The 19,313-nt window shown below is 34.9% G+C and overlaps 1 protein-coding gene and 1 long non-coding RNA gene across 5 annotated transcripts in view; one reads left to right on the forward strand and one right to left on the reverse strand.

Moving 5' to 3' along the window:
- Positions 1–12,488, forward strand: part of PPP4R3A (protein phosphatase 4 regulatory subunit 3A) — a 38,561-nt gene extending 26,073 nt beyond the window's left edge. For 2 of the 3 annotated variants that reach the window (XM_067727631.1, XM_067727648.1), the window contains exons 8-15: positions 942–1,073; positions 1,175–1,277; positions 2,596–2,754; positions 7,908–8,077; positions 8,935–9,077; positions 9,755–9,945; positions 10,384–10,610; positions 11,638–12,488. In XM_067727631.1, coding sequence (XP_067583732.1) covers positions 942–1,073; positions 1,175–1,277; positions 2,596–2,754; positions 7,908–8,077; positions 8,935–9,077; positions 9,755–9,945; positions 10,384–10,610; positions 11,638–11,748 — 1,236 coding nt within the window. In that variant the 3' untranslated portion in view covers positions 11,749–12,488. Of the gene's footprint in view, positions 1–941; positions 1,074–1,174; positions 1,278–2,595; positions 2,755–7,907; positions 8,078–8,934; positions 9,078–9,754; positions 9,946–10,383; positions 10,611–11,037; positions 11,179–11,637 lie in introns of all 3 variants that reach the window. The other variant, XM_067727638.1, reaches the window with a different exon arrangement.
- The window catches only part of LOC137219301 (uncharacterized), a 57,300-nt gene that overhangs the window by 1,453 nt on the left and 36,534 nt on the right, over positions 1–19,313 (reverse strand). The window contains exons 3-4 of one of the 2 annotated variants that reach the window (XR_010941069.1): positions 6,333–6,402; positions 3,272–3,345 (exon numbers count right to left, since the gene is read on the reverse strand). This is a non-coding gene — a long non-coding RNA (uncharacterized lncRNA). The remainder of the gene's footprint in view (positions 1–3,271; positions 3,346–6,332; positions 6,403–19,313) is intronic. The other variant, XR_010941068.1, reaches the window with a different exon arrangement.

The following is a 19,313-nucleotide window of genomic DNA, read 5'->3' on the forward strand; positions in this document are numbered from 1 at the left end:
CACATTTTGCTTTTATAAAATAGTCCTATCTTGAAAGCCTGTGTGTGTGTGTGTGTGTGTGTGTGTGTGTGTGTGTGTGTGTGTGTGTGTATATAAAATAAAGGCTATTCTTGTTGGCGCTGTAACCCACTAGTTGAACATACATTGATGTACTTCATTCATACGCAGTCGTCTTCTTGATTCCCAGTCTTGATTCGTTATTTCCATGTATGTCTGCCTTTTCTCTGTCTATCCTACCATTGCATATATAGGCAAGAGCAGGGATTTTTCTTACTGAATGCCTCTCAATTTTTCCTCTTCAGCCAGGAAAACCAGTCATAGTAGAGCATCAGGAAAACTAAGTCAATTTTGTATGTCATTTGGAATATCTATAATATATTTGTTCTCCTGTGTGCTCTCTAAATAACGTAATCTTGTTTCCCCCAATTTCAGACATTCAGGTACCAACTAATTTTTTCTTAAATTTATTTTAAATGGAAACTTTATATCATTTCCATAAATGGAGAATAGGTACAGTTATCATCTGCCATAAATAGAAGGAATCTATAAAAATGCAGTGAAAGAACAATGTTATAAATTTTAGCTAAACATTCTTACTGTTAAAGCCCGTTAGCTTTCTTCAGAAGGGAGATTTTGTTATCCAGAGGTGTAAAAGATCTGTTAGCACCAAACTGAAACTTTGTTTTTATTTTCATTGGGATTTAAAGATAAATCCCCTTGATTAAAGATAAATTCTTTTTGGTACTATTTGTGTAATGTGCCAATACCATACTTTCGGAAAACTGCTCTGTATCCATTAAAGAAGTCAGTCAAGCATTTCATTTTGTTTGCAGTTAAGATAGCCATAGCTAGGTATAATGCTGTAGCATGTCTCATAGTATATGCTTTTTCCATTCCCTCCTATAATAAGTGATCCTTACTATGTGTATTTTTCTCACCAGGATATTTTGCTCATCAACCTCATTATAGAACATATGATTTGTGATACAGACCCTGAACTTGGAGGAGCAGTCCAGCTTATGGGCCTCCTTCGAACATTAGTTGACCCAGAAAACATGTTAGCTACTGCCAATGTAAGCTACGGGCATTTTTCTCTTTTTCATACTAGTATAATTTTTATTGCTGGTAGGAACCAATGCAGTTAAAGTTCATGGAAGTGTTTTCGATTCCTTAGAAAACAGAAAAGACTGAATTTCTGGGTTTCTTCTACAAGCACTGTATGCATGTCCTTACTGCTCCCTTACTGGCAAATACAACAGAAGACAAACCTAGCAAAGGTAAGGTAATACAGGTTGGTAGTTAAGTTCTTGGTTCTTGAATTCTGAAACTCAAAAAGTTGGTGTTAACCTAGAGGTTTACTAATATATTTTCAAAAGAGGTAATTTCAAGGTAAAATTTCTTTTAAAAGTGCTATAATCAGAGGTAGTAGAACTGTGAAAGAATATACTAGAGATAATTTTTTGCTTTCAGAATTTTATTTATTTATTTTTTTTTGCTTTCAGAATTTTAAAACAATATTTTTTGTTAAAGCAATATTTGTATTTAGTTTGCATTTACATGTATGAAACAAATAGAAGGAAGAAGCTATTAGAAGATTCATTTTAAGTTATTTGTACTCCAGGTGTGTAGATACAGAGCAGAGCTTGTGCTTAGTATTAAGCAGTTTTTCTTTGCATTGAGGATTATTCCAAAGTAGGATTATTTCTGCATTTTATTCCTTTAGCTTTGTGTGTGTGTGTTTGATTTAGAAAATAGTTTTAGGGTCTTCATTGGGAAATTCCTTATTGAAGCTTTGAGAATAAGTAAGTTATTTTGTCATATGAATTATCAATATAGTATATTTAACTTATGACACCACTTAGAATAAAATGTTAAATTTACCTTTTTTAATGACTCTAGAATCAAGTCTTGGAAATGTGATACTAATTTTTCTTGTCTACTTTATTCATAGTAGGTAAAGCTTGAGGCTTCTTTCCAAACCCACATGTTCAATTCATCAAACATTTATTGAGAACCCATTGTGTGGAAGGCACTGTGCTATATATATAATCTTTAGGGGTTAAATGGGAGAAATAAAAAGTGAGTAAAATAGTTTTGGAGGCTTACTGCCTGGTGAGGAAGATAAGCCAGTAATTATAATTCAGCGTGGACTCATTATGTCTAGTAAAAGGAGGCACAAAGTACATGAATCAAAGGAGCAGAGAGAGTAGTTCCATCAAAGCCAGATGATGTGTGGTAGGAGGACCTCCTGTGATATCTGTATATCCGTTGAGGGACATAAGACATGGTAGAGCATTCTTGCCCTCTAGAATGAAACAGATCTAATAGATTTGTATCCCAGTTTGCCTTACTAATATTTCACACCTGGGTCTTGTGACACTAATTCTTCACAGAGTTATTTAAATTAAATGTGAAAAAATGGAAAGCACAGTTCTTGGCACATGGTAGGCATTCAATAAATGTTAGTTCCCTTTTCCTTAACTTTAACATATTTGGGTTAATAGAAGGGATTTTACTTGATTAGAATTCGGATTCTTAATTTGGGGAGGAAAAGAATATAAGCCATTAAATATAATTGTGTTTTGTTTTGTTTAGATGATTTTCAGACTGCCCAGTTGTTGGCACTTGTATTGGAATTGTTAACATTTTGTGTGGAGCACCATACCTACCACATAAAGAACTACATTATTAATAAGGACATTCTCCGGAGAGTGTTAGTTCTTATGGCCTCGAAGCATGCTTTCTTGGCATTATGTAAGTGTTGCTTCTGGTAGAATTACTTATTGTCTGTATATTATTATTGTTATTTCGGTGTTATTGCCTGAGAAGAAAAGATCACTGATTGCAGGAGACCGAGGTTCTAATACTAAACTACACTGATAATGTACTTTTGCCATATTTTGATCAGGTGATTTTCCTGACTCTTCTTTCTCAATATACAGTAAAGGGGTTAGAGTGTACCTACAAAATGTATTAAAGTATTATTAAAATGGCACCTTAAATCATTTTATTTGCCGTATTTATTTTTGACTTTATATAGCATGACAATCACAAATTGGACACTCTTGTGAGACCAGAGTCTCACACTGAGTCATGAAGAATACATTTGTAATTTGGAAAACATAGCTAATAGCACCGAGTTTCCAAAATACATTTTTCCTAAATTACAGAATGCCTAGCACAAATGCCTGCAGATGGTCTGTTCATTAATTCCACAAATATTTTTCCCCCAGCTTTACTGAGACATATTTGACATATGACATTGTGTTACCTCAGATACTTCAGAGAAGGGGTGACAGACCACAGCTGTGGCCAAATCCAGTCCATGGTCTGTTTTTGCACAACCTGGAAAGTGAAAAATAGTTTCTGTGTTTTTAAAGCATTGTTCAAAAAAAAAGCTACAGAGACCATATGTGGCCCACAAAGCCTAGAATATGTATTCTGTAGACCTTTATGGGAAAGGTTTGTCACCTCTCGTAGAGCAACAGATAGTCTTTTAACAAGGCTGTTCTTAGTTATACATGTTTTTCAAAAGTTGACTTTCACTGTATTCTGAAGACCCTAGTTTACAGAAGTAAAACATGTTTCTGAATTAGAAATAGGTTAACCCAGAATATTCTTGATCATGTAGCAGTCAGCCTTTTTTGGTAAGTTGGCACACCAGTTTTAAGAGTACCCTAGAGGCTCAATAAGAGATGTCTGTTGGTAACTAACTCTTTTTGGCCTTTTGGTTTTTATGGGTAGGTTTGGTTTTGTTGTTGCATAAAGGCATCATAATCATCCAGTAATTAGAAGCCTGAACATATACATCCATTTTTGCTGTCTTTTTTTACTTCATTTTAAATCATTTTGCTTGGGAATTCCCTGGCCGTCCTCAGTGAGTGGTTAGGACTCTGCACTTTCATTGCCGAGGGCCTGAGTTCATTACCTGGTTGGGGAACTGAGATTCCACAAGCTGTGCAGCGCAGCCAAAAAAAATGTTTTGCTTAATTGACTTTTAAAATATCCTTAAATTATGAAAACATTGTTTATAAGGATATTTCTGACATTGATTTATTCTGTCAACATTTTATCTTTAAAATGGTATTCAAAATAGAAAGTCTAATGAATTTTTCTTAGAAGGAAACCTATTAGGGTGACACTTGTTATAGTTGAATTAGTTTTTCAGTCTGGTGTACACACTGCAGTATGAACTGAGAATACATGTGGTCAGATGCTTTTCAGCCAAAATGAATATTGCATATAAAGGGCTCTTAAACTCATATTCATTTTCCTTATAAACCTATCATAGCAAAAGTGAGAGTCCCAAAGCAAGTTGAGAGGAAGTTAATAATGAACACTTCTTTGATTTGTTCTTTCATGTCAACATAGAAGGTTTTGTTTGAGTGTAGGAAAGGGAGTTTGAGCAGATGGGACAGAACGGGAAAACTGAATAAATTTAAAAATTAGTTTTATTTAAATAAATTTAACACCTACTACCATGTTTTATTCTAAGATATGCATTTATCATCTCAAATCAAGGTGAGTCTTAAAATTAATGGCATGTCATTATGATTGGTAGCTTTTTTTCTTTGTTTTGTTTTCTTAGTAGTAGAAAGGAAGGTTTTTTGCGATCAGTGGCATCTTACATTTGATGAAGTATGATGCATACCTAGTATTAGGAAAAAGATGATTGACCTGAAGTCAGTTGTCAAGTGGCTCAGAGTTCATTAGGAGGAGATAGTCTGTAAATACCAAAACAACATCAAAAGCACTATATCGAGGTGTGTTTGGATGTATAGTGGAAATGATTTATTCTCCCTGAATGAGGCAGATCAGGAAAACCTTGCAAAAAGAAGTAAAGTGTGTCTTGATCATGGGAGAGTGTGAAATTCTTGGTTGAATACACAATTAAGATGAACAAATGTGAAAGTGTGGTATGTTAGAGGTTTGGTATAGGTAGAACACATGAGTCTAGTGGGAGAGTGGCAGAAAAGGGAAAGGCCTTTTCTAAGAGTCCTTCATCTCATTTTGCTTACAGTATTGCAAAGAAAATTTCTCACAGTTCAGTGAGAACTATGAAGAGAATCATGACAAATTAATGAGTTTATATTGTAGGAAATTATCATGCTAGCAAAAATCTTAGTTATGTTTTATTATTTTAATATTTTTCAAACTAAGTTAGGTTATCATTAATTAAACCTCACTCTTTCTCAAATGATTCTCACTCAGTGTGGCTCTCTTCCCAGGATTGAGAATGAGTGGCTTCTGAAAGAAGATGTCAGTCATTAGGAATGCACTCTTTAGGACTGGCTATACAGTAGGAGTTTTAATCAAGGATTTCTAAAAGAACTAAGCATAAATTTGCAGAGATTTACTATCTATTCAGTCTTAGGAAAGAGTACATTAAAATATTAAGTATAGTTTTTTTTTTTTAAGGGAGATTTTATAAGTAGATTTAGATGTCCACTTGTAAAGACAAAAGATTGGTTAAATGTACACAGTTTGGGGACTTTGAATTTTTTATACCTGCTGGTTCTTAATTATTATACTTGTATCATATTTAAAGACGACGTAGTCAAGTCTGTGAGTGAGAACAACAATCCTGTTTAGTCTTTATAGGTTAGATATGTATGTGTATAAACACACAGACACACACACAGTTTTATCATTCTTGGCCTTTACCAGATTCTTGGATCTTAAATTGTAGCTTTTTAGTTCCTATCTATATGTTCTCTGGCTGTTTTTTAAAATACGGAAATCTATAAGAAGAATGAAGTAGAGAAGAATTTTGTGGTAGATGCTTTTTTTCAGCTATCATTAGTTACATACGCAGCAAAAAGTTTCAGACTTACATAAAATGTCATGTTGTGTAAGGTAAAGATTTATTATTTGTTTTAGAGATGATTGAAACTAAGCGTAAGAGATTCCTGGCATGTTAATAAAGGTTAGAGATGTGAGTGGTAGCAGAGTGCACTTTTACATTGAAAATCCTACATTTGTGCTAACTTGACCTATCGCAAAAGCTTTCTCTAACCTCCTTCGAGCAACTTGACTTCATTAGAACTCACTGGTAAATTTTTGAAAGTAACTTTATTCAACAGCAAGAATAGTGGTTGGACATTTTTCATGCAAGTTTCTTTTTGGGGAGAGGTTTGGGTGGAAATGACACGATTCTTGATATAAATAAATGAGGGCAAATGAGGAGCAAAACAAAACAAAAGCCCATTAGAATTACCTTCTGTCTACCTTGGCAGTTTCTGAACAAAACTGCTCTTGAGGAGATGGCAGTGGTGCCAGCTGCATACTCTGGTCTTAGCGAGTTCTAGGAAGGGAGTTTTCTTTTCACTTACCCGGGAACTGCATGCAGACCACAGGGTTCAATTAGTGTGTGTTATGGTAGGACACAAGTCTTCACAAAGCCTGCAAAGTTGGAGTAACAATTTTTAAAATAACAGAACTTGCCTTAATTACTAAAAGCTTAAAATTTGGCCTATTAGCATGAGCTTTAAAGTATTGATTTTTATTCTAACAAGTGGAACTGCCTAATAAGTTCCTTTGTCAAGTAACATTAAAAAACAAACAAAACAACAACAACAACAAAAAACAAGCTCTCAAATCATTGTTTTGGGAAAATAAACCCTTATTAGGCTTTGACTTATCACAAAGAAAGATGATGCTTATTGTTTAAAATGTCTTATTTCACCATGCTTATGTATTTGAAAATACTCAGTAGTTTAAAAAATAAAATGCAATTACTCTTCTATAAACTATTTTGAACTCCCTGCCCACAGTGTCTCTTTAGTAAGAGACACTGTTAAATAAGTTGGATTGTTAAGGCAGTTTATAATCAACTGTACCTAATTGGGCATTCACTTGTGGACCTCTTTTCTGCCAACTAAAGAAAAATTGAGCTGCTTTACTCCTCTGCCTTCCTACCCAGAAACCGTGTCAGCATGGTTGCCTGGCTACCTGCTCATGAAGGACTTGATTAATAACAAATTGGCAATTTAACGAGCCACTTCCATGATCTCCAAAGAAACCAAAATACAAACACAATATTTAATCTTGCCAACCGAAGACGATGTGACTGCATGAAGTGAGTATGCTTTTTTGAACTGTTTACAATAACTGGGGCATTAACTTACTGATAATTCCATTTAGGTAAAGAGGGCTTTGTTGAAGTCTAGCTGTCTGAGTATATTTGGATCTTGACGAATGGTGACTTAAGTAACTCCCCATACCTCAAGATGTAAATATACCTTTTAATCTGTAAGTTAAAGCCTAATTAATTGTAAAAAGGAAAACTAGGGGAAAAAAATAAAAAGCATACTCGCTGCAGTAAGCATAGAGGACCACATTTTAAAAACATCCTCTAAACTGATTCCTAAACTCTGGGAAGGCAAATTTTGGGTCATGCAGATTTCTGTGGGTTTACGGCATTTCTACAAACACATCCAAAAACAAATCAATGTAAACACCATTAACCCTGATAAGAGTGTCCAAAAATAAGGAAGATCAAATTATAGAGTGGATTGCCCTAATAAAACAATGTTTTTTCTGTTGTTTTGAAGGTATATACAAAAGGATATATTTGGAGTTTTCTCATCTTAAGTAGTATGATAGGTTAATTCATTTATTAGCCCTAGCTTAGCTCTAATTTCAGATGTAAAGTACATTTTGGTAATCAGTAACTTATTTCCAGAATTCTTCTGGCTCTCTAAGACTTGTGTTCTATGGTGACATACACTGCTTTTAGAATACATTTTTCTGATAACCTTTTTGTAATCCTTATCTTTAGGTTCATACTTCTGGAAGCAGTAACTTATTACTGCATGAAGAACTATGTTTATTTAACAGGTTTTTTTGTAATTCTAAAATATGAAGATATGGTATGTAATTTGAACAACAATGCCTCTGTGTTTCAGGTGCTCTTCGTTTTAAGAGAAAGATTATTGGATTAAAAGATGAGTTTTACAACCGCTATATAATGAAAAGTTTTTTGTTTGAACCAGTAGTCAAAGCATTTCTCAACAATGGATCCCGCTACAATCTGATGAACTCTGCCATAATAGAAATGTTTGAATTTATTAGAGTGGTAGGTTCTATACTTTTTAGTTAGAATTTTGGTTTTGTTTGAGCAAATCAAATATTCATTGTTGGTATTTTGGCTTATTTGAGATTATTATATTTGGAGAGAATTTTTGAAAGAAAACCAGTGTTACCAAAAGCTTATGAGAGATTCAATTTGAACTAACAAAAACCAGAATAATCTCTCTCAGCAGCTAGTTTCAAACTATCTCAGGATAGTTTGAAAATTGATTTAACACTGTCACGGTAGTCATTTTAAGAAAGTAAAATTATAGTTGGCATAAGTATTCAGATGTGTTTTTTGTTTTTAACTTGGAGGTTTTTTGAATTTTCCTTGACATTCCTCCATATGTCTCTAAAGAGTAAATTTCATTCTTTAATGATACAGTAGGCTGGTAGTTCTCAAACATTGGTGTGTCTCAGAATTATCTGTGGCATGCTTTTTTAAAATTTCGGTAAAATAAACATAACAAAATTTGCCCTTTTAACCATTTTTTAAAGTGTACAGTTCACTGGCGTTAAGTGTATTCACATTGTTGTGCAATCATCACTGCCATCCATCTCTAGCACTTTTCTGTATATATGCCTAGGCACCACCCCAGACTTACTGAATGAGAATCATCTAGGGTAGGACCTGAGCATTTACTTTGGAAAGAGCCATGGATAATTCTGAGGTACACCAAAAGTCAGGGGCTATTGAAGTAGCCAGTATTTGTTATGCCCATTTGCATTTTTTTGTCCCTAAGATTGGATAATAATTTTAAGAAATTAAACCATTTTGGGCGGGTTTATGAGTTCACTACAATTAAGCCTCATATTTTGCTAATTTTTCCTATCATTTTTTATTATAATTCTTTTTTATAGGAAGATATAAAATCATTAACTGCTCATGTAATTGAAAATTACTGGAAAGCATTGGAAGATGTAGATTATGTACAAACATTTAAAGGATTGAAACTGAGATTTGAACAACAAAGAGAAAGGCAAGATAATCCCAAACTTGACAGGTAGATTACCACATATTTGAACCTATTCATTCAGTGACAAGTTTATGATGGTAGCTCTTTTTTGCTTGTTTATTATTTAGCTTGGCAGCAGAGGGGGAAATAAGCAGATGGAGGTTGTAGTGTTCTCTAATGGTCAATGTAAATGTTTTCCTGACGGTGTTAGGTGGGTATCAGTATGATTTGTAGACTTTTCTCAGGCATATATCAAGTTAGATAATGCAAAAGAAAAAAAGCAAAACACTGATATGGCAATAAGGCTACTTTTGTGTCCAAAGTAAAATCAGAGTATTATTGTATTTGCTTTGCTTTAAGGTTACAAATTATTTTAATGCAATTGTGTACATTTTTTTCTAAATACCTGAGTTCACATACTTGTGGTATATTTTAAAATCCATAAATTAAGACTTGTTAATTCGTAGTGTTAGCAAGTTTAGTAACTGATCTGTAACAGTACAATTTTGATAATGGGAATTTTGATTCCACTACTTAACACTAGATATGGTGGAGTGTAGTTTTTTGTTATATGCTAGGTAAAATCTGTTTTTTTTCCCCCCACCTCTGTGTGTATAAATCTGTATTATTCCATTTATCTATTAAGACTGTAATTTGGGATAATATTTGAAGACAAAAGTCTTTATATGAGTCTATTAATTCTACTTTCTTCTCTTTACTCATAGTATGCGTTCCATTTTGAGGAATCATAGATATCGAAGAGACGCCAGAACACTAGAAGATGAAGAGGAGATGTGGTTCAACACAGATGAAGATGACATGGAAGATGGAGAAGCTGTCGTGTCTCCATCTGACAAAACTAAGAGTGATGATGACATTATGGATCCAATAAGTAAATTCATGGAGAGGAAGAAATGTATGTTGAAAAGATGGGCAAGGAAATATTGAAGGCTTTCTCACTCTAGGTTTATCCTTTTTTTCTTGACAGAATGATTAGTATCTACTTTGTGTCACAACAGATATTAAAATTAAAAGACTCTTGCTTTATAGAGTGTGAATTTAATAGCTCTGTTGTGAAGGTATAGACTAAATTTTCCTAATTTGTCTTGAGTGAGATATTTCAGAAGGGTAGGAACACTGACTATAATACTGAAGGTCTCCTTCCTTCTCAGTAGTAAAGTCCTGTGGATAAGGATGCTTAGTATTTTGCTAAGCTTTGTTCATAAACTGAATTTCAGTGTCGCTCTCTGGCAAAGGAGTAAGCTAGTTAATTGTGTTTTTAGTGCCACCTCACTTGGAGGTTTTTGAAAAGATGAGTATGGGTGACAATTATTGACAGTATTCTCATTTTTAGTAAAAGAAAGTGAGGAAAAGGAGGTGCTTCTGAAAACGAATCTTTCTGGTCGGCAGAGCCCAAGTTTCAAGCTTTCCCTCTCTAGTGGAACAAAGACTACCCTCTCCAGCCAGTCACCTGCAACAAATCTGCCTGGTTCTCCAGGCTCACCTGGATCCCCAGGATCTCCAGGCTCTCCTGGATCCATCCCTAAAAATACATCTCAGACGGCAGCTATTACTACCAAGGTATGTTTTTGACTCCCAGACCTACCTAATTTAAGCTTTCCCAACAATAAAATTGTTGTGACTAGTAGTCCCTTTGGTTACTGTCTTTTGGAACTGATTTTAACATTTGTGAACTAGGGAATAATTCTCCCACCAGCAGTTGAGAAATTTCTGAAAGTTTTTATGACCAATTCAGAAGTTTGAATATATTCTTATTTTGGTTGTTTGCATTTTAGCACCTTAAGTTCACATTTGTATGTGTCAAAACATTTACAGAAATTTTAAAGTTAAATTATTATTTACTTTTATCAGCTTTCCCAATTAATACCCAGATAAAGACTTCGTAGGAAGAATATAATCTAAATATCTGGACACTCCTAACTTAATTTTGTCAAGCAAGGTTTATAAAAAAGAAGTAACTGTCTACTATCACTAACATTTCCTTTAGGAAGGATCACAATTTTACCACCAAAAATGTAGGAAAGACATAATCTCAGAAAAAACCAATGCTTTTGGCTGCCTTATGTTTCCCTGGACTAGCAGTTAACAGACTGGCATTTGGGATTCATTGATCTACATCAAGACTAAAGTGAGCTACAGTGGTTTCTGGTGAAGGAGCAGGGCTAAAAGGAAGAAGCCTGGATGAAATAATGAGGAAGGGACAGGGCAGAATCACTTTCCTAGCCTCCGATAGTCTGTCTACCCTCATTTCTAGTGGTCTGTTTATTTTCTGTGGTTTTAATTTTGATGCTGTTTAGACTCTGTTAAAGAAAACTTTTTTAATGCATAAAGTCTTAAAACTTAAGTTTTGAATTTTAAATTCAGTAATTAGTGTTTATCTACTGGGTGTTTTGCAAGGATCATAAACTGCTTAAAATTTTATCATGGAAAACTTGGGAAATATGTAATGAATTTCAGCTGCATACAATCTCACCTCCCAGAAATAACCAGTTAGTATATTGGGCTGGGGGTATATCCTTTACCAGACTTAAGACATATGTATTTGAAAATGTAGTGTTTTCTTAAAGTAATCCTTATTTCCGAACAGGGAGGCCTCGTGGGTCTGGTAGATTATCCTGATGATGATGAGGATGATGATGAGGACGAAGACAAGGAAGACACGCTCCCTTTGTCAAAGAAAGCAAAGTTTGAGTCATAATGGCAGCTGCCTGTGATCAGTACCTGTTGAGAAAACTGGTTCTCTACCCCTCCCCACTACAAATCTATAACAGAGCAGTGGCCTCTTGTGAATGACTGATACAGCTCAGCTCGCACACTTGACTTCTGCTCATCAAGTGCCAATTCAGTGGAGCAGGAGGAGGGGATAATTATACATTTAGGGGGAAGACTTACACCTTCGAGGTCTAAGCTTGGACCACACATTGCCCTTTTCTCAGGGAAGGAAATGGAAACGAAAAGCCAACAGGGCAGGGGTTTTGTAAGTGGAACTCTGGATTGACTGGTCAGTTGCTACAATCAGAATATGCTTTCTCGGACCATGTTTGAGACTCAGAAGAATAGGCTTTTCTGCCCTAATTCTTCACTAGTTAAGAATGCCAGCAGTTTCTTTGTATAAAGAGACCTGCCTTTAAAATCGTACATTCTGAACATTTTAGTCAAGCTACAGCAGGTTTGGAAAAACCTCTTCGGGGGAGGGGCGAATATGAGGTTTCCTCTTTTTTATCTGTTCCCTTTGCCCTTCAAACTGCAGATTTTTTTTTTAAGTGGGGATTTGTCCCTACTTGATTAAAGATTGAGTGGAATTCTAGATGTGGTCATTTGTGTCATAATTTTTTTTGTTTCATTTTGTTTTTGATTTTTTTTTTTTCTCCTGAGTGTATCCTTAGTTGTTGAGTATATATATTTGGGACCATTAAAAACTTTTTTGATGTAATATAACCTAACGTTGTGCTGGTACCTGTTTTACCATGTGTAATTTTTGTTCTCCATCACAGTTCTTAATTTGTTTAGAGTTTTATGAAAGATGGAATAGTTTTTATTGACAAAAGCAAAGTAATCTTACAACTATGTGCATACAAAAAGCAATACTATTTTGTGACTAAATATTTTATATTAAAATTTACATCAGCAACTGTCTTGAGAATTCAGGGAAATAGAGTGGAATTTAAAATTTCAGCAGTTTTGTTAAACCTAGAAACATAAAATTAGTATTCCAAAGAGATTCTGAAATTTCATATCTTGGGAAAATGATGGTACATTAAATCAAAATTGAGGATGAATAATTTAAAAATAACGTATTTGACTTTTGAGTAATAAAAAAAGTGAAGAGTAAGAGAAATTGTATTAGTTGTATTTTTTTTCTTTTTTTTTAATTACTCCCTTTGGAATACCAGTTGGAGTTGTAAGCGGTGGTTCCTAAATAAATACCTGGCCAGAGGCCCATCAGATACCACTTCATTAAAACAGTATGTTTAAATAGGTTCTTTTTATTGTCTTAGGTGTGCTAAAATTCTTTTAAGGAAACGAACATAAGTATCTCAATTCCACATACCCTCACTTTTTTAAAGTGAAGATTTTAGAACTTACTGAAGAATGTATTTGCAAATGTGAATAAAAATCCATATCTAGGAAAAGGATACTATTTTAAGTATCATATACTTTAACTGGATAATCTAGCAAGCACTGTGTGCTTCTACCTTAGCTCCTCTTTTGCTTAGCCCTCAGTACATTGCGATACCAAAAACAAGCTTATATGGAATAGTTGCATAGAAAACCAGAAAGCAACAACTTGCCACAGTCATGAAAAGTCTCATTGTTGGCTAATTTTTTTTTTAATGAAACTTTGGGTGCATTATTAACTGTAAGAGTTTAAGTGTATTTCACTACAGTATAGCGCTTCTTCTGGGCCACAAGTTCTGGCAATTAATCATTTTAATCAACTTATCTTGCAAATAAAGAGAACAGAAACTTAATAGGATGTAAGTTAATTATATTATGTCTTCCTTTATTACCTAGAAAGTCCCGTGTGAAATGTTTGTGCCTTAAACATACAGTTTAAACTGACCTTTCTGATTGACTCGTGGAACATGTATTTGTCTTGATATTCTGGGGGTTCTTGGGTAGTGGGAAGAACCCTTGTTTTTATGAATTGTGGTCCAGTATATTAAAAAAAAAAAGATACTAACTATTGGCCTTCAACATTTAAGGGATGCCCTTTCATTGATGGACAGATGGGTTACTGAAGCGGAACTTCACACATGCTGCTACAATAGGAGAAAAGTCTAAACAGCCGCTTGTTTCATGGAGGAAGACTCTTAGAAATAAATTGCTAGAAACACAATACTTGAATTGACACAGTACCGTCTGACTCAAGTCCACACTTTCAAGTATAAATACTATTTTGATAACCGATGTGAATATAATAATGTAAATACGTATTTTAATGATACCTGTTGGTTCTTTTGCTCATTTTAAAATGAAAAATTTCACTTCTCAGAGTGATTACCTAGCAGTTTCTGAAAAAGATCTGTAATTGCTACAGAAAACACCCTGACATCCCATCTTGTCCAGAAATGCTATCCTGGCATTTTTTTGGTAGAATGAAGCCTGATGGGTTTTCTCTGCCTGATTGATTGTACTCAGATCCTGCCTGTCATTTTCTCTGGAACACCAATGTTGCTGCAAGTCAATTTTGTGAATTTGGAACTGAGGGGGAGACATGGAGCAGGGGGGAACATTCCTCTGTTTTTCTTCTTTATTTAAGCAGTGGCGTTTGTAAAGCTTGCAAGATTAGAACAGCAAGGAGTTTACACTGGAAGATTTCTTTAAGTGGATAACTTTATGTTATCAACCTATTTCTAGTATTCACCATGAATAACTTTGTTTAAACAGCATGGTAAAATCCCTTTGGGGGAAAATTTAGGACCTTCGAAATTCTTCTATACAAGGAAACTTTTTCTGCCGTAACATCCATTTTGAGCAAGAGAATTATAGAAACATTTTTACGGGATGGATTATTGTCTACCGTTATAGTGGGACATTGACACGTGAGGAAATGGGGCAATCATCAGTATTTGTACTCAGTGCTAAATCAGTCTGATTTTCCTCTTTGGCCTTAATGCTTCTTCATCTTGGCTCTTTTGAAAGGAAACTGTAGAGAGGCTCTCTTCAAATAGATTAAACGTCCTAACTGTTGGAGTCAGATGTCTTGGTCCTTAAAATAACTCTAGTTGGAGACACAACTTTCCTTGACCTTTCTGCTCTCCTAGGTAAGTTCTTCCATGGACTCAAAGGGCATAGTGATTTCTTCAACATGATGCTAAATTGGCTTAATTTCCGTATATTCCCACCATGGTGTAAGTCACATCCTACCTGCAAATTCAGTGGCCCCTTTCCATCTTTATATTACTTGACACTTAGGCAGCATTTGCTACTATCCATTGTCTTCTTGATACCTTATTCTCTTGGCTTCTCTCACATGTGCTTTAACATTACTGACCTTTCTACTGTTTGATAGTTCCCTACTTTACCTCTTAAATGCTGGGATTCACGAGGGTTCCATCTTGGGTACTCATCTTCCCAAATTCCAGCCAGCCACATAATGTCCCTGTTCCAATCGTCCTGTGCTCTAAAAGACTGCCTTAACCTGTCACGTGCCCCTCTGAATGCTCTTCTTGCCTTGCCTGCTGATGAACTCATTTATCATTCAGAAGTGCTCCCCTGATACTTGGGACTCCATCCTTGAAGGAAGGGGTTATATCTTTTTCAACTTTGTATCCTTAGTATCTAGCATGATACCCAGCCCACAGATGGATCTCCACATGTTTATTGGATGAATAAAGGAAAGACTGAGTAATGTGCATGCAGTATAGAGACTGGGAAAGTCTTTTAGCTGATGCCCTTACACAGTCAAGTTTGACTCATTCTTGACCATGAAATTACCTCTGTGGATATAAAGGGAGGACTCAAGACCTCTGTCCTGTCCTTCATACCTTTGAGCCTTAGGTTAACAACACAAGGGGGTATTTTTGGTTCATACAATTAGCATATCTTGAGTCATTTCAACCACTAAAATTCTACTTAAACAGACCAGCTTTCCTGGTCTGTTCATCCTGGGCTCCAGCATCTCTAACTCTTTAACTCTCTTACTGGTCTGTTGGTCACAGTTCTTCACCTGTAAGTACAGACCCCTGCCTTTTATTGCTAGACTTAGCCATAGCTGTAGATTTCACAAACCACTTATCTATTAGTCTGATGTTTATTTTATTAAATCTCATGCTTTTAAACTTTTATATCTTGGTCTTTTTCCTGGGGTGTGAGTTCCTAGAAGGCAGGCCCAGATTTAGATGATTAGGTATATAGGTAGATTGGTTGGGTAGATAGATTTTCTATGTAGAATCAATGGATACTTCACAAGAATAATAAAAGGGATGCATTTTCTTCATTGCTGAAAGAACATTTTAGATAACGAGCCTGAAGAATGTGATCACTCAAACTGTAGTACTGCATTCTAGCATTAAATAACCTTGTACAGGAATGTGTTGCTGCTGTCTTGCAGAAAAGAAGCAGATTGATTAATTTTACTTTAATGCTGGTGTAATGCACAAAGCAAAACCTGAATTGCTACTTCAGGTTTTCTCCTTCTAAAGTACTACTCTGGAAGGAGATGAGGAAATAATGATATGTTTTATTAACAACTTCCTAGATGGTTCTCTGGCTCATAGGTGTCCCAACAAAACCAAGAGCGCAGAAGAAATTGTCTTTTAGAATTCTCGGGTAGCTTTCAAAAAGGCTCTGAATGTGATTTGAATTATTAGTGAAAACCTTTTGCCCAAAGCCCTGCCAATTCAAGCGCTTCTTGGACCTACACTGGAAGACTAGAATGGGGGTGGCGGTTGGGGATGGAATGAACAAGAGGTTGAATGAGCACTCAAGAAACTCACAGTATGTGCTCCACACATGTTGATTAATCAAATTGATACCAAGAACAAATTTCCTGGGAGAAAGTGGTGTAAAGCTACAGAGACAAGGTGTAATTGCAACAGCATAGTCAGAATGTCCTGAGTTTGAATTCTTACTCTGCTACTGAGACCTTAGACAAGTTCCTTAAGCCTTGGTTTCCCCATCTGTAACGGGAGTAACATTACAAGACAAGTGTGAGGACTGTAGAATGAACGTGTGTGTGTGTGTGTGTGTGTGTGTGTGTAGATAAAGCAACTATCCCAATGGTATATATTCAGTAGATGGTAGCTATTTAATATATTAATGTAGTCCAAATCTGGAGAGAGATGGGTATGATGATTTTGTCTTTAAAACTTAAAACTATCCATTTTCAGGAGTCAATTCAGTCTATACAGTGGGGGATTGATATCCAATATATTGGTTAAAAGTACATTCAGGACTGGCAACATGACGAGCTTGGCAAATCTGCCCCACACAAAATAATTTAAAAACTGGGTAAAATTGTCAAAACCAACCATTTCAGGACTCTGGACATTAGCCAAAGGTATATAACAAATTGAGAAGAGTTCATTCAAGAATCTTCTTTTTAAAAAGCGAGAGTCTGGCATTTGGCCTGGGGTTACTCCCATGCCCATCTTCCACTATTCCCTCAGCTCAACCAGCTAGGTAGTTCTACCAATGCAGGACAGCTGTGAAAACAAGCAGTTTCATTACTGGAAGTGGCTGACTTGATTCGAGTGGAGGAAAAAAAAATACATGCCCTCGGTTGTTCACAAATTGGTTGTTCACAGAAACAGTAGCCTGACCAAGAAAAATAGAAGATTCAAATTACTAAAATCAGAAATGCAAGATATTTGGTTGGGACACTGTTACAGAAATGAAAAGGATTACAAAGGAATACTATGAATAACTATGCCAATAAATTAGATGAAATGGACAAATTCCTAGCAAGATATAAAATAATAAGAAATAGACAAAAATTTGAACAGACCAATTATTAGTAAGGAGGTTGAATCAGTAATCAAGAACCTCCCAACAAACAGAAGTCCAGGACCAGATGGGTTCACTAGTGACTTCTACCAAACATTTAAAAAAAATTAATCCCATTCCTTCTCAAACTTGTCCAAAGTTTAGAAGAGGAGGGCACACTTCTGAATTCATTTTATGAGGCTAGCATTACCCTGATACCAAAACCAGACATGGATGCCACAAGAAAATAAAATTATAGGCCATATCCCTGATAAACATAGATGCAAAAATCCTCAATAATATAATAAGCAAACTAAATCCAACAATACATTAAAAAGATTATATCCATGGTCAAATAGGATTTATTCCAGAGGTGCAAGGATGGTTCAACATCTGCAAATCAATGTGATAAGTCCCATTAATAAAATGAAGGATAAAAACCATATGATCATCTCAATAGATGAAGAAAAAGCATTTGACAAAATTCAACATCCATTTATGATAACTCTTAACAAAGTGAGTAAAGAGGGAACGTACCTCATCATAATAAAGGCCATATATGACAAGCCCACAGCTAACCTCATACTAATGGTATAATAAAAAGCTGAAAGCTTTTCTTCTAAGATCAGGAACAGGACAAGGATGCTCACTCTAACCATTTTTATTCAACATAGTATTGGGAGTCTTAGCCATAACAATTAGGCAAGAAAAAGAAAAGGCATCCAAATTGGAAAGTAAAGTAAAACTGTCACTATTGGCAGATGATATTATATAGAGAAAACTAAAGAGTCCATCAGAAAATAATTAGAACTGATAAACGAATTGAGTAAAGCTGCAGCAACAAAATCAATATACAGAAATTGATGGTGTTTCTAAATACAAATACATTATCAGAATGAGAAATTTAAAAAACAATTCCATTTACAATTGCATCACAAAGAATAAAATATCTAGGAATAAATTTAACCAAGGAGGTAAAAGACCTATACATGGGAAACTTTAAGACACTGATGAAAGAAACTGAAGACACAAATGAATGGAAAGATATTCCATGTTCATGGATTGGAATAAATAATACTGTTAAAATGTCCATACTACCCAAAGCAATCTACAGATTCATTGTAATCCCTATCAAAATTCCAATGGCATGTCTCACAAATAGAAAAAACAATCCTAAAATTTGTATGGAACTACAAAGACCCTGAATAGCCAAAGCAATCTTGAGAAAGAAGAACAAAACTAAAGGCATCACATGTCCTGATTTCAAACTATATTACAAAGTTATAGTGATCATAACAGTATGGTATTGGCATAAAAACAGACACATAGATAAATGACATAGTACAGAGAGCCCAGAAGTAAATCCACACATATACAATTAATTTATGACAAAGGAGTCAATATATAATGAATGGGGAAAGAATAGTCTCTTCAATAAATGGTGTTGGGAAAACTACAGCCACCAGCAAAAGAATGAAACTAGACCACTATCTTACACCATACACAAAAATAAACTCAAAATGGATTAAAGAATTAAATATAAGATCTGAAACCACAGAACTCCTAGAAGAAAACAGATATTAAGCTCCTTGACATCAGTCTTGGCAAAGATCTTTTTGGATTAAGCAACAAAAGCAAAAATAAACAAGTGGGACTACATCAAACTAAAAAGCCTCTGCACAGCAAAGGGAACCATCAATAAATTGAAAAGGAAATAAAACAAAATGGGAGAAAATATTTCCAAATCATGTATCTGATAAAAGGTTAATCCAAAATATATTAGGAAGTCATACAACTCAATAGCAAAAACCAAATAATCCAATTAAAAAATGG

The sequence above is a fragment of the Pseudorca crassidens genome, chromosome 1 (assembly GCF_039906515.1).
Source record: "Pseudorca crassidens isolate mPseCra1 chromosome 1, mPseCra1.hap1, whole genome shotgun sequence".
In the NCBI taxonomy this organism is placed as follows: domain Eukaryota; kingdom Metazoa; phylum Chordata; class Mammalia; order Artiodactyla; family Delphinidae; genus Pseudorca; species Pseudorca crassidens.